The following is a 14698-nucleotide window of genomic DNA, read 5'->3' on the forward strand; positions in this document are numbered from 1 at the left end:
AATTATACTTCAAACATAAAAGAAATATTAAATCACATTTAATTTAGTTTTACTACCTAAGGCATTTTACAAGGTCCTAATTGTTTGAAAGTTGGTTTTCTAAGTATGATATTTATAATGAGAATGTCTGGCCTAACCCTATTAGTCCTCTGTTTTCTCTTCTGCAAAATAGGAGTAATAACAGTAGATCATTCATTGAAATAATGAGGGCAAATACCTTAGCAGAGTGTTAGGCACATAGTGAGCACCATAATATTTTTTAAATACTGCTTCTATTGCTGTGACTGCTACTCACTCTAGATAAGAGTATTTACAGTGCATCCCTTAAGACTATAGATAGGTTATAGTGTCAAGTGGCTATTAAAAAAATGAGGAAGTTAGACATATAAAGGCAAATACACTCAATCAGGTAATCTAGCTTTTAATATTCAGGTATATCCTATTCAAGTGGATTGCTCACCCCAAAAGCTGGTTCTTAAGCACTAGTCTCTCAATCATCCTGGGTGGGGTAAGGAAGGCTTTCCAGAGGAGGCGGAATCTAAATGAACCAGGTAAAAACAGGATTCCACTCCCCGCTCCCAACTCTTGCCAACCCGCTTGCAAATGTGTAAATTCTGATCTTAAAAAAGCTTCAGTGAAGTATTCTAAAGTCTTGGCCAAAATGAGGAGAACAAATCCCATTACCCCTACCCTCCTTATCCAGTACAACTTGTTTCTATAAGAGCTATAGGTGAGATTATTTGCTAGTATGATAGATGTTTGTAAATAAAGATAATGAAAAGTTAAATTCTGGAGAATTTATTTCTAATCTAGAATGTATTTTTAATCTCAAAAGTTTTCTTTTTCTTTCTTTCTTTTTCTCTTTCTTTCTTTCTTTCTTTTTTTATTTTTATTTTTTTACAGATGGGGTGAGGGTAGGAACAAAGGGAGAGAGAGAATCTTAAACAGGCTCCTTGCCCAGCACAGAACTGGATGTGGGGCTCGATCTCACAACCCTGAGATCATGACCTGATCCAAAATCAAGAGCTTAACCAACTGAGCCACCCAGGCGCCCTTCAAAAGGCGTCTTCATTTTTTGTTGATGATGTATAGAACATTATTTCTTGAATATTTTTCTGACTTGGTTATATAAAATTAATATTGGGATATGCTCCAGTAGGTGCCATTTTAGGCCAAAAATTAGTTATCTGGTATCTCACAGACTGGTCATTTTAATGATGAACCTCCCCCAAGTTTTTAATGAAATGATTACACTGACTAGGTAAGTGTATATCATATGGCCTTAAAGATCTTTAAAACATCTGCTATCTAGAAAAGTAGTAGCTCTTTAGAAAGAGGCCATCTGATATATCATTTCCGTGTATTTCATTCAAATTTTCTCTTCCCAGGTCTTTCTTAATCAGTCTCGTTCACATCGATCCTGGGTAATGCTATTTGATCACAATTTCACATTTTGAGGCATCTCCTTTAGGTTTTAAATTATAGTATTTCTGCAAATCAGCATAAGAACATATTATAAGGAAACTTTTCTAGAAAACTACAAAACATTTTATATTAAATCCAAAATGAATCTTTTCTTTTCTGAATTTGTTTTAGTTGGTACAAAAATTTTAATTCTTTCTGTTTGTATGAACAGCTTTTAAAAATAAACTGCCATACAAATTATTTTTCTTTCATTCTCTGTTCATTTTGCCTAGCTCCCAGAATGCCCATCCCTTTTATTCCTCTTTTTTTTATCTTTTCTTCTGATTTTGGTTACAATATATGTATTTGTGTTTTATCTGCAATTTAATAAATTCTATTGTACTTGTTGGGGGGAAAGACAGAAAAGAAAATTCTGATCAGCTATATTGTTTCATTACTTTTCCTCTTTGCTACCCGTTTTGGACATCTCATTCTTTCATTTTCTTTTGTTACTATTTATTACAGAGGAGGTGTCTGCAAGGATAGTTCAAGTCGTCACGGCTGAGGCTGTAGCGGTACTGAAAGGTGAACAAGAGAAGGAAGCCCAACAGAAAGATCAGCCTGCAGCTCTGCCTTTAGGTAAATGAGGAAGACCTTAGTTCAAGAGCTGTATCCACTGCCCCCTGATCGCAGGACCAAGTCTTCAGGGTCAAAGAGAGACCCTATCTCATACTTCATCCTTACTTGGAACATTGATCAAACACCTCTGTTGGGAGGCCCAGGCACCTATTTTCACCTTTCTTGACAGGCTCATTTGTAGTATTCGGACAGTCTTCAGGGTGATAAGCTTATAGTTAGACTTTGCCCCTAAATTTCTCTTAAATTTTCATTTATAGACCACTAGAGATATTTATTATAAAAATAAAGCCAACGCACGTTGATGTCATGGCACCCACTTGTAAAGAAAATGTGTTAATACTTTAGTTAGAAATGAGTATTTCCCTTTAGGGGTTTTGGTGAATGCTTGTCTCGTCTTGTTTGGGTCTCCCTGAATCAGCTACAGAAAACCTATAGTCAGGGCTTTGTTAGAATCTTGAGTGACTTTGTAGCCCATATGATATACTGGTCTTCATTTGGTTCATTTAAGGGCACTGAGATAGCATTGCTCTCTCCCTTGGTGACAAGTCTGATGCTCTCAGGGCCAAACAGGTAATATAATGGTGCTTGCTGAAGAAAACACTCCTAGCCAAAGGCTTGCTGCCCCTCCTTTAGATAGATGATGATAGATGATAGATAGATAGATAGATAGATAGATAGATAGATAGATAGATAGGAGATAGACAGATAAATAGATGTGGGTGTACATACATCCAGAGACAGGAAACTCTCTTAGGTTCAACATATGTCTATTTTACAGGTACATATAACTAAAACCATAAGTATGGTTTTTAAAGTCTAAAAAAAAGTACATATCCAATATTGTCTCAAATAGTCTAATGTACCTTTAATATTTGATTTTCTGGTCAGTACTCCTTTAAGCAATTTAAATGACTAAAAAATTAAGCAATAAAGATTCTGTTCTCCCAGGATAACAGATATTCATTATTTGCAGTAAAATGTTCTTTAATTATAAAGGTTTATTTTTCTCTTTAAACAGGGGGAAATTGTCTCATTCAAAACATTCACCTTCAGTTTGTGGTTCACTTCTATACCTTAACTAAAAGACACCCCTTTTCTTAAATTTGAAGCCTTCAAATATGTTCTATAGAAACTCACAGGGTCAAGGAACCAAGAAGTCACCTGTCATCCCAAAGCTGCTTTCTGAGAGTGAAAAACACATGCTCTGTAAAATAGATTTTCCTGCTGGCCTTGATGATAAATATTTCCTTTTTGCAATCCCTTACCTTCATCTGAGTGATCAAGAAAAAAGAGTTAACTGTGGATGAATGACATTTGTTAGAACCTTTCTCTTTGGTTCTTCATGCACAATGCCAAGGCCAGAAGATTACTCGGCTCCCACTAGTACATGTTGTCTGTTTGAAGGTTGCCTTGGGCTGTGACAGCTTCATTTCTCGTTTCTGAGGATACATACAGAAGACGCATTTTGACCTTAGACTCAGTGAACAAAATGTTGCTTAAAAAATACATCACCTATAATACTGTGAATGATGAAAGTTACATTTGTTTCCCTATCAAGAAGTTGAGCAATATAGAGTTCTGATATTTTTTCTGTCAGTCAAGCTAAATCCAGACTAAAATGCTTGCCTGTGTGTTTGAATATAGTAGATTAGGGCCAGAATAAGATATTTTATTAATTGACAAGCAGACACAATTAATGGAATTAATGATACAACTTCAGCAGGCATCTTTAATCCATTTTTATAGGGAAGACAAAATGATTTTTTTTTAAATATTAAATGCTTTTCTTTCCTTTTAGATTTTTTAAACTATGTGAATCAGGTAATGGAAAAAAAAATAAGTCAAGTGCAGCTTACTAGTGACTCTTTTCTAAATTTCACAGAGAGGCCTTTTTACAGATGGCAGAGCTGTTACACATCTAATGACCTAACAGGATTAATTGTATCTCATTTTTCCACTATTTGATCTTTAGCAGCTGAAGAGACCGCTAATCTGCCTCCTTCTCCACCTCCGTCACCAGCCTCAGAACAGACCATCGCAGTGGAAGAAGGTAAGGCCTGGTGGACTTGGAGGTTTGTCTTCTGATAACGGGTAAATTAGCATCAGTCCATAAGCAGTGGACTTTGGTGTGGGTTCGTATGTGGCCCAGCCTGAGAGCTGTCTGTATCAAACAGTCCAGAAGAAACAAAGGCTTTACATAAATATATCATCATTTATCTACATAAAATCAGAAGTAGGAGGAATATGGTAAATAAAAAAGAAAAAATCTGCTTGATCCAGGAGAAGATAACTTTGTGTTTAAATTGCTAGAATAGCTACAGAGAACCAGTTCACTTAATAAATAGAAAATGTTTTGACATATAAGACAATCCTGTCTTATTAGTGACTGAGCAAAACTAAATTTATTGATGAAATCATAAGGAGGGGTTGTCAGGAATTGTCCCTGTTTTGCTCACTAGGTGCTGCCGAGGGCTTCCCTAGGGCAGCTCGTAGCAAACTCTCAATAAATGTTAATGAATAAATGAAGAAGTCAGTGAAGGGCTCTGATAGTGAGAGCAGCGACTGGACGCTGCGATCTTGGCTTCTTTCCTGCTGAGACCTGTTATAGTCCATGAATATATTTATGCATTTAGTCAACATAGACTGCTATGTCAGCTTTTCAGTTCTTGTTAATAAAGCAGAGGGATGCCTTTGAAGAATGTCCATTCAGAAACTGAGCTGAAAGGCACTATTTAAAAGCAAACTATTATTGGTTTTCTGACTTAAGTCAGTTAACTTTTGTGTATTGTTTGAGTTACAGAAGACAGAGAAGAGCCATAGCTAAAGTGTTGGTTCAATATAATTTAGTTTTCATATACTAAAATCAGAATTTTAATACTATTCCATTTTATTCATTTATTTTTTCATTTTTTCCATTTGTTGTCCCTTTTAGCAATTATTTTATTGTTAAAAATTGAAAAACATCACAAAAGACTCCTGTCTTTTTATAATTTGTAATTAGTTTCATTTAAAATATTCTTTGACTTTGTAAATACAGATTTTCCTAAATTACGGAGCTAGGAACTCTCAATAAACATAATTTACTTTTGTCACAGATTTATAAACCTAAACCTCTTTTAGTGAGCTTTTTCTTTCTTAAATTGAGACTTTTTTCTAATTTACTGCCTGAAGTCACGTTAAATGAACTAAATTTTTCTAAAGAATAAAAGAAAATTTGGGAATTATAATCAGTGGCAGTTATGATTATTAGTTCATCTCCTGAAAATGTGATTTGATCTTTTAGTTCATAGATTTGAAAGATTTTTTTGCCCTCCTCCATTCACTGGCACATACTTATGGAGCACCTACAGTGCACTCTTTAAACTCTAGCTACACCCCCGTGAACAAAACAGACATGATCCCTGCTTGTAAGGAACACACAGTCTGGTGGAGAACAGAAATCCAATAAAGAAGCTTGCCAATAATGTCAAGTTGCATTAGCCCAAGGAAGGAAAAGAACAGAAAGCTTGAAGATAGAACAAGGGAAATCTTAATTTTTTGGGTGGTGAGCTGAAGGTAAGGAGCTGAGCTCAGAAGCATGAGGAAGAGTTGGTCAAGCAAAGATGGAGGGAAAGGGCATTTGGGGCAGGAAGACCAGGACATGCAAGGGGACTCAGGGGAGCAAGAGCATAAAGTTTTCCAGGAAGTGAAGATGTCCCATGGCTCTGGGTAGTGAAAAAGGGGTAGAGTTGTGAAGGCATTGAAGAGTCAGCAGTATCCGCCTTGCTTCAGGATTCTCAATTTCACTTAGAGAACAGTAGAAAACCTTCCATGACAGCTGCATTTCCCTCAGGTTATTGGAAATGTTTCTAAGCCCCCACTTCAAGGCTTTCGGAGAATCTTCTTAAGCCAAGATGTTAAACACTGGGTATGGCGTTCACTCTAAAGTCAGCTGGAGGTCAAGTAATTTACGCTTCTTGCTCTTATACGGAAGCTGGAGCAGAAGGAGCAGTAGGGTCCACCCATCCACCTGGGAATTCACCCAGTCTGCTTTCTGGCAGGTGATATCATGGATATAATGAAAATATAAAAAAACCATAGAATCATTTTCACATTTTGGTACACTTTCCAGAGTAACTGTTTCCTTATTTTGGGGGATTGCATTCCCCATGTTGTTTGAGTGTATTTGGGAAAAATTCCAACTTACTTCCTATTGAAGATGATTGAAGATATTTTATTCTTAACATTTTTCAAACCAAACTTGAATTTTTATTGGATTATTATTTTTCATGTTTTCAGAAGAAAGCATTAAACTATATGAAGGCCTAATGATTTGCTTTTAAAAGGATAACCGTTTTTTTAGTTATATGAAAAAAGTATGTATTTTATAAACTCTACCTCATTAATTTAAAAGACCAAGTAATATTATTACCTTACATATGTGAAAGACGTGAGTCTAGATAATCATACTAGCCCCTGTCTTATTTTAGACCATTCTTACAACACATACAACAAATTTTTTTGTTTTGTTTTTCAGAAAATATATTAGTGAAAAGTCACAAGACAGGATTCAGCTCTTCAATTTTTCAAACCAATTGGTTTGCAAGGCCCAGGAAAAATTCTGTGAATGTATAGCTCATAGCAGTTTGGGTGGGAAAGGAACATGTGGGTTTTTTATCTAGGAGATTTTCTTACCTACTTCAACATACCCTCAAAGAAACTTTAATCTAAAGGCACATGACTGCCAATCTATTCATACAAATGTAAGAGAGCTCTTGGATTAAATTGAGTAACTCAATGGTTTTGAGGATATGATTACTTTTTTTTAATTATCAAACATTTTTAAAGCTGTTCTTTCCTGAAGGGGAACCATGAATGCTTCCACCAAAGATCATTTGAGATATTAATTACTGTAAGTTGTGAATATTCATTTGTTATAATTGATGTAATATTAATAATTCCCGGGTTGTGTGCTTATTCTGGGAAACAAAGAGATTTTGGTGGAAAAATAAACAAGTAGCACACCTAAAGGGAGACTCAGGTACAACACATCAATCCTGCACTAGGTGTAATGTTTGCAAATTAATCTCCTTTTTCTTTTTGGCCTAACCATAATAGTTGTCATTTGGACTGAACTGTTAGGATTTGGAAGCCCATGCAAGAGCAATGGAATCATCTGAAAATAGAACCAGGAAACTTTCTGCCTTCTTAGGTTTGCTCCAGAATCCTAGGGTGTTTTCCTGTGTCAGCGATGTCACTAATCTGAAAGCATTTTCCCCTCCATATCCTTCTGGGCAGCAAACACAGTTGGCAAACTAAGTCCTCAGTTAAAAGCCTACAGCATGGAAAGGGCTTAGAGAGAGTGGAGAACAATGTAAGCAGAGCCAGTTGCCCCAGATGGTGGGGCAGAAGATGTGATGTCAGGGCAGGCAAAATCACTGAGTCACCGATATCCCCCAGAGACTCCGTCTCTCATAAAAGTGACTACTCATCTGTACCAAAGTGGGCTGACAGACCAAGGCTGGGTTTTATGTGGCAGACCTTAGTTTAACTCAAAATAAATTATCAAATGCTTTAAAAAAATTATATGAAAATAAGTTAGGAAAATGTATTCTTCCACTAAAGTCAGGTAAGCTTCATTTTTAAAGATTATCATTATGCAGCTGAACTACATAAAAGTTCAAGGTTCATAAGGCAACCCTATCCTTTAAAATATCACATTATTAAATGAAACAGAATATTTCATGGTTAAAGCAGAGCCCCCCAAAGCATGTGTACTCATACTAAAAGGACGACATTCAATCCTGGTGTTAAACAACAAAACTAACTTATGAAATGAACTCACTTTTTATAAATCTCTCAAGTCTAGATTCGATGTATCAAATGAAGGGAAACCAGACAACTTGTCTGAGTATTTTGAAGACAAAGATGCTAATATGTGTGGAGTCCAGCATTGTGCTTGGCACTTTCTCAGATCTCTCCTATTTAATCCTCCCGGCAACCCACAGAGGTAGATAATATTCACTTCCACTTCTTGCCCCTGGATGTCATGGCCAGTAATTCAGAATTCCAATCCAAATCTCAGTCCCTGCAATCACAGCCCCACTGTGTCCCTAAAGCCATCTCTTATCTAGGTGTTTAATGTGGAGCCAAGAAAGGGAAATGATCTTCCAATGAGAGTTTCGTCGTTGTTCAAAGTACTCGACCAATTTCCTCTTTTTTTTTTTTTGAAAGCATACCAAAATAAAGACTTCATTACTTAAAATTAGTATGTATCATGTATCCCACCTCCATTGGGATGCCATACACGATTCTGTAGCAACTAGGATCTATTTCTTCTTTCATCATTGTTGGAACCAAGCTCACTGTTATGGTCCGCTTACTAGAACTTCCTAGCACATCTCTGGAACTTGCAGATGGGCTTCAGGTTCACAGGTCCCAAGCAGAGACATGGAGCACACACAACTCATAGTACCAAGACTGGGCCTCGCCGGACATCCTTTTTGAAGTTGCTTGGCTCAGTGCCATACGAATACTACAAAGACTCTCCTTTCCACTGCAGCCCTTAAAGTTTTTTACTCTTTTTTGTCATTCTCTGTTTAGAGTAAAAGTTTTCAGAATAGAAAATACTGTTTCTTTGAAATGTTACGGATCTGAAGCAAGACTGGGCTGTTTTCACATGTTGGCACTTTCAGAAATGAGCAATGGCAACAAAAAAGTCAAAATCTTCAAAAGGTTCAAACATCCAAGGAGTATTGCCATTAAACTCCCAGCTCTCGGCTTCAGATTCTTTAGGTTTATATTGTGGTCAGCTCTGCTTTCCAGAAGATATGGCACAGCAGAGAGACAACTGTGCCATTTTTACTGACTGATCGTCCGTGCAATCTCTTGAGCCTGTTGAAAGTTTTAGAAGTAACTTGTATTCACGCAGTGTTTAGAGCCTCAAGGAATTCTGGAGGAAATATGAATGGCTAGGACATGTGACAAGCCCAGGGCTTATGATTCAGCCAGTGTTGTAGGCCAGATCTCAGCCAATTATGTGCTCAGCTGAGAAATCGTGCTGAGTTGGAACTAAGAATATCAACTGTAATTTTAGGCTTCTGCTATCCATGACATAATAAGCAGCGTGGCTGAAAAGTTCTGAGCACCCATCCAGAAAAAAATATCACGGAACAATCAGTAAACAAAGTGCTCAAAAGATTAAAAGTATTCCCTGTACAGAATGTTATTTTAGTATCTTTATGATTTCAAATTTATTTCTGGTTGTCAGCACTTGGTTGCTGAAAATAAGATACTGCCCTAACCGTACAGTGCATTTTCAAATAAATGCTATAATGTGGCTGCTTAGATGTTGGTAGAAATAAAATTAGATACACAGACTTTTGATAAATTTAAATAATTCTTATTATTGAAAGATATGAAGTTTAAAAATTATTTCTCTATATAAGTAAATATATAATGATTAACAAATTCAATAACCTGTCGTGTAGGCCTGTGTCCGTACCACATCACAAGCCAGATATTTTTTATTGCCATCATCCTTAAAGTTCATTGAAATATACCAGAATCCAAGTGCTAAGCAGACTGACCTACACTTGTGTACTTAAGGAAATATATTTAAATAAGGCAGGTTTCTAAGCCAAGACACTGGAAAGGACAGAAGTGAGAGCCGTTACTTTAGCATTTCAATGAGAAATACGCAATGAGGGTTTGAAATATAAAAACAGCCAAGAGCTAGAGGTGTAAATGGAACCACATAGAATAAAGTCTTGGTGAATCTGAAGCCAGCTCTGTAGAAATAATTGTATCTCTTTTGAGCTTTCAGAATAAAAAGAAAAGAAAACGAGTTTATATTATTAGGGACTTTCTTAAAACCATGAAAACCAGTGTTTGAAAGGATGCCCCTAGGAGTTAGCACCCAAAGAAGGAGCTACGCCACTGTGCTCTCCTTAGCAAGGCAGGGAAGAAGAATGATGCATTGTAGATTGTTCTTAACAGGACTGGAATTAAAAATGGCTTTCTGGTAAAAGTCATTAAGGAAAATTACATTAACCAAAAAGCTGAGTATGTGAGCATCCTAGATAATTAAGGTGATGCCTCAAACAGGGCTCTTTTCCCCTATAATTGTATAGCATCAGGTCCTAACACCTTTCTTCTTTTTTAATTTATAAATGCATTGACAGAAGCATGAAAAGAATATGCCTGAAAGAATTTCTTCCGAATAATGCATTTGTATTGTAATGCTTTGTTTCTATTGCAGTGTTTTTGTGGTGATTCTGACTTGTTTGAGGGGAATGTATAGATAATTTCTATTATGCAGTAAGGGGTGTGAGTGCCTTTGATTTATTTAAATCAATGGCAGGGTTACCTAAAGGCTAGTGTAAATTCAATGGCGATTGAAGCATGAAACATTCACCGCCTCCCATCCTCCATCAGCTTGGTCTTGCTAATTCCCCTCCATCCCACTGTGCTCCTTCTGTGGCCCATTGTGTCCTTGTGCAGGTGTTTGTCTCGTCCGTCTGATCTTGTGTCTGTCTTGTCTAGTTCTCCCTGCAGTTTCTTCCTGTGTGTCTGTTTGTAGATGAAGGGGCTGAGGATCAAGTGGGTCCTCTACACAGGTTCCCCAGCCACGAACCTGCCACCAGCGGGGAGAGGCGTAGACTCCTAGCCCCCTCCATCTCGGTGTCTGTGCCTGATGATGACCCTTCCAATTCCGATGAGGAGTACTATGAGCATCCTTTGTTCCGCTCACAATGGACTACCTCTAGTGTGCTCCCCAGTGTCCCAGCGCAGAGTGCAGAGGCCCACTTAGACCAGGAGAAAGGTGAACCAAGCATGGTCCCCTTTTGCTCCTCCCCCCAGCCTGCAGCTTTGACCACATGCATCATTCTAAGTGTACCTTCGGATGTGGGGTGGGTGGGAAAGGAGCCTGTTTTTTCCATATGAAAGTGAAGTCCCTATATAGTTTATATGTCTAGCCACATACCTCATCTACAAGAAGCCTTATTTGGGGCATAGGAATATTTTCTCTTTCTGTATCACTGCTTCTGAAAAGAAAGCCAAAAAAGGGTTGGGGGTGGGGGAGGGAGCAAAAAGAGTTCAGTTAAAGTATGACTCCTTCCTGCTCCCTGTAAATAAATCAGTGGGAGAAGAATGCCTCCTCTTACTCAAACTGAACAAGAGGACCCTGTATATAATTTTTTTCCTCCTTGGGTACAGAATATTACTAGGACCAGACTTAAATAGAATTAGCCTTCTTTTTAGTGTCGTGTCAATACGATAGCTCCTTAAAAGAGAAAGATCCTGAGCCTGTGTAGGGCAGATGCATGTTACAGAACGAATGTATTTCTCCAAATCACTTAATCATCTACAGAAACTACAGAGGCTCCCCCAAGTGACTAAATATTGGCTCACATGAGCAGACTTGGGCTAGAGTGAAGTCTTGAAATGATCCAAAGCCTTTGTCATTCACCCTTATAAAGCTAGCAGCCCCTCATGTATAACTGGCCGTGATGAGGGCAGTGGGCTGAGATTTATCTCATTCTAACTAGATAGTTTCGTAAAGGAAAACAAAATTAGAGCTAAAACACATTTTGCATAGGTGAAGAGCTTATTCTCAAATAGGGAAAAATGACTTGTGTGCATGAAGAGTTTATTTTCATACGGGAGTATTTAATGTAAGGCCTTGTTCCAAGGCAACGGGGAATAAACTCATAGTTTACCAACCACATTCATGATAATAAACTTCTTCGAGGGTCCTTTGGAAAATAAAGAGCACCAATGGCTCAGACACTCTGATAGAGAAATATATCTCATATGGAGTAAAAGTAAGTTCTTCTAAGAGTGTGAACTTAAAATGATTAAGAAAAATATGTGAAATTTTGAATGAGAAACAGGTGTAGTGGAAATAGACAGGAGTTATACAAAATGAGGAAATGGAAAGCCGAAAGGTTACGTAGATTTGGAAAACAGGTCGATTAAATTGATTAGATTTTACCCAAGAAGGTGACATGAGTAAAGCAGCTATAGTAAAAGTCTCTTATCTGAAATCAAAATGTCATTCCATGGCATTATAAAAATGGCCTTAATAATAATTTGCAGTCCGAATTTTTAAAATGTTACTTACATAATTAAATGACAAAAATGAAAGTCCCTGAGTGCTAAGTGGGAAGAAATAGATGAAGTAGTTCTCCCCTCCCCCACTCCCTGCCCAGGAGTCTTAATATTTCTCAAAAAAGAAAATTCCTTTGCATCTCTAGTCTTTCTCACCAGGCCATTTAAACAATGTTTCATAAGAATTTCATATGAATCTTTCATTTGTAGAACTATAAAACAGCTTATATATTCCCCTCTAATTTCTTAAGCAATAGAACGGGATTTATTTTACTGGCATTTGAAACTGCAAATGAGAAGAAAATAAACATGATAATATATGGCCTTCATATGTGTGCTTTTTACATTTTAATTGTTAACATTTTTCCACGTGATATACATCTTTTGGGAAGATATTTTTTCAGTTTGGTTGCCATTCAATTATCTTGGTGGTTTGGTTTTGAATTGCAGAAACAAGACTTTACAGGGGCGCCTGGGTGGCACAGCGGTTAAGCGTCTGCCTTCAGCTCAGGGCGTGATCCCAGCGTTCTGGGATCGAGTCCCACATCAGGCTCCTCCGTTATGAGCCTGCTTCTTCCTCTCCCACTCCCCCTGCTTGTGTTCCCTCTCTCGCTGGCTGTCTCTGTCTCTTTCAAATAAATAAATAAAATCTTTAAAAAAAAAAAAGAAAGAAACAAGACTTTACAGGTAACATGCACATTGTGTCACTCAGGAGCAAGGGCAACTGTACATGAACTACCTTATTGGTATTTCAAGGGCGTAAGCAATATGGTAACAGTTGTGTCCCAGAGGTAGATTTTTCTAAATGCTGAAATTCCATTTTACCTGGACCTTGCTTTTCTAAATAGTTTGCTTACTCCTTGAAATTTTTTACATTCTCCCATATCATATAATGCAATATAAAACAAATGGAGTTAAGGAGGTCTTTTTTGCCTTAAAAATATTACATAAATTATATTTTAATTTAATTTAATACTTTAAATATTAGAGACTTTGGCCTTTAAATACTAAATAAGATAGTGTTGATGGATTCCATGATAAAGCTGTTAGGGTAGTTGATGGCTATTATTTTGAGGCTGGGTGTTTTTTATTCCCCTTTGCATGTTTTATATAAAGTAATCGGAAATTCATATGTAGGGGCTTACTGCATTGGAGAAAACAGCCCGTGTCTAGCAAATGTAAAGGTTTTTTTCAGTACGTCAATGCATCTGTCTTTTCATAACCATCTGTTATCAGCAGCACCATCTCTTATTTCCAGCAAGCTTCCTACATGTGTGCAACTTACTGCCATTTCCACTAAGGTAAATAGAGCAATAAAACCCTTTCAGCTCTCAAGTTTTAAAATAAATAGGCTTTTAATGAGACTTTAAAAAGCATCATTATCAGCAGATTATATATATAATCATTTCCCAAGCAATACATAATGCACGTTGCATTCGAATATTAATCTGCTCTGCCAAATGGTTAAAAAGGTTCTGGCGAGGTCAATGTGATGGAGCTGAAAGTGTTCCTTGAGTAATATTTCTGCCATTGTGTGTATTGTTCTGTGGTCATGATGTGAACATCTTTTTCATCCCTAAGAAGAAGAAACACTAGAGGGAACAATGGCTGAGGAAGAGACACCTGCCACTCTTCCTGGGAAAGAGTGTGGGGCTGCCAAGGCCTCAGACCAACCCCAAGGCCTCAGTGAGGGCCACGTGGAGTCTAGTGCGGAGGCCCACATAGCTCCTGAAGAGAGTGCCCCAGCAGGGGCCCCACAGGAGAAAAGTGTAAAAGAGGTCACCGAGGTGTCTCCAGAAGTAACAATCCCTTCCTCTGCCAGGGAAGGTGTGTCTTTCCTAGGATTTGCATGTGTTTTGTTGCAAATGATCTCTCCAGCAGCTTACCAACCTGATGCCTTTCCAATGCTATTCCATGGCTTGGTCTTCTCATGACCCCGAGACCAATGTTGTAGGTTTAATGAGCAGAGTGTGGCTTGCACAGGTGCTGTGTGGCAGCTAGGTTTTCCACTGCTGCAGCTGATTCTTGGTTTTACTTTGCCATGATACAATACGCTTTGCAGCCAGGCTGATGCTGTGTGAGCTTTTTGTCTGCCCCCCCCCATCTCCAAGTGTTTGCCAGCCACATTGCTAATACATGTATATTTTTATTTTTATTTTTGGGACAGCGATTCATATGCTTTTCTTTCAAACCGTAGAGTTGGATTTGGGCACATAGAGACTTAAATGGTAGAATTGTTTTTGTTTGCAACCGCAATGTGCTATATTTTTTATGCTTCTACGAATACTGGTTTGGTTTCCTTAAAAGCTCCTGCTGATGCTTCTCATATCATTTCCTCTCCATGGCAGCCAACGTCTTTGACCATCACCATCTCTCTTGAGTTTTCATTCATCTAACCTCTAGTAGAAGTTCATAAAGTATTTCTTTTCTATTGTTACAACAGGACACACAAGTACATAAGGTAATGATAATCCATACACTTGCTCTTCGAGCGATGACTGAATTTTATTATTTTTCCCCAAATCTTTTCCAGATACTTACATTTAGCCCTAATGACCACAAT

General features: G+C 37.6%; 1 protein-coding gene across 14 annotated transcripts in view; it reads left to right on the top strand.

Annotated features, from left to right (window-relative positions):
- The window catches only part of MAP2 (microtubule associated protein 2), a 278987-nt gene that overhangs the window by 222547 nt on the left and 41742 nt on the right, over positions 1 to 14698 (top strand). For 10 of the 14 annotated variants that reach the window (XM_087863100.1, XM_087863105.1, XM_087863110.1 and 7 more), the window contains 2 exons: positions 1930 to 2043; positions 4016 to 4093. In XM_087863100.1, coding sequence (XP_087719226.1) covers positions 1930 to 2043; positions 4016 to 4093 — 192 coding nt within the window. Of the gene's footprint in view, positions 1 to 1929; positions 2044 to 4015; positions 4094 to 13716; positions 13963 to 14698 lie in introns of all 14 variants that reach the window. The other 4 variants (XM_087863104.1, XM_087863113.1, XM_045806628.2 and 1 more) reach the window with 2 other exon arrangements.

Source organism: Ursus americanus, chromosome 1 (genome assembly GCF_024610735.1).
Source record: "Ursus americanus isolate L20-20 chromosome 1, mUrsAme1.1.p, whole genome shotgun sequence".
Taxonomy (NCBI): Eukaryota; Metazoa; Chordata; class Mammalia; order Carnivora; family Ursidae; genus Ursus; species Ursus americanus.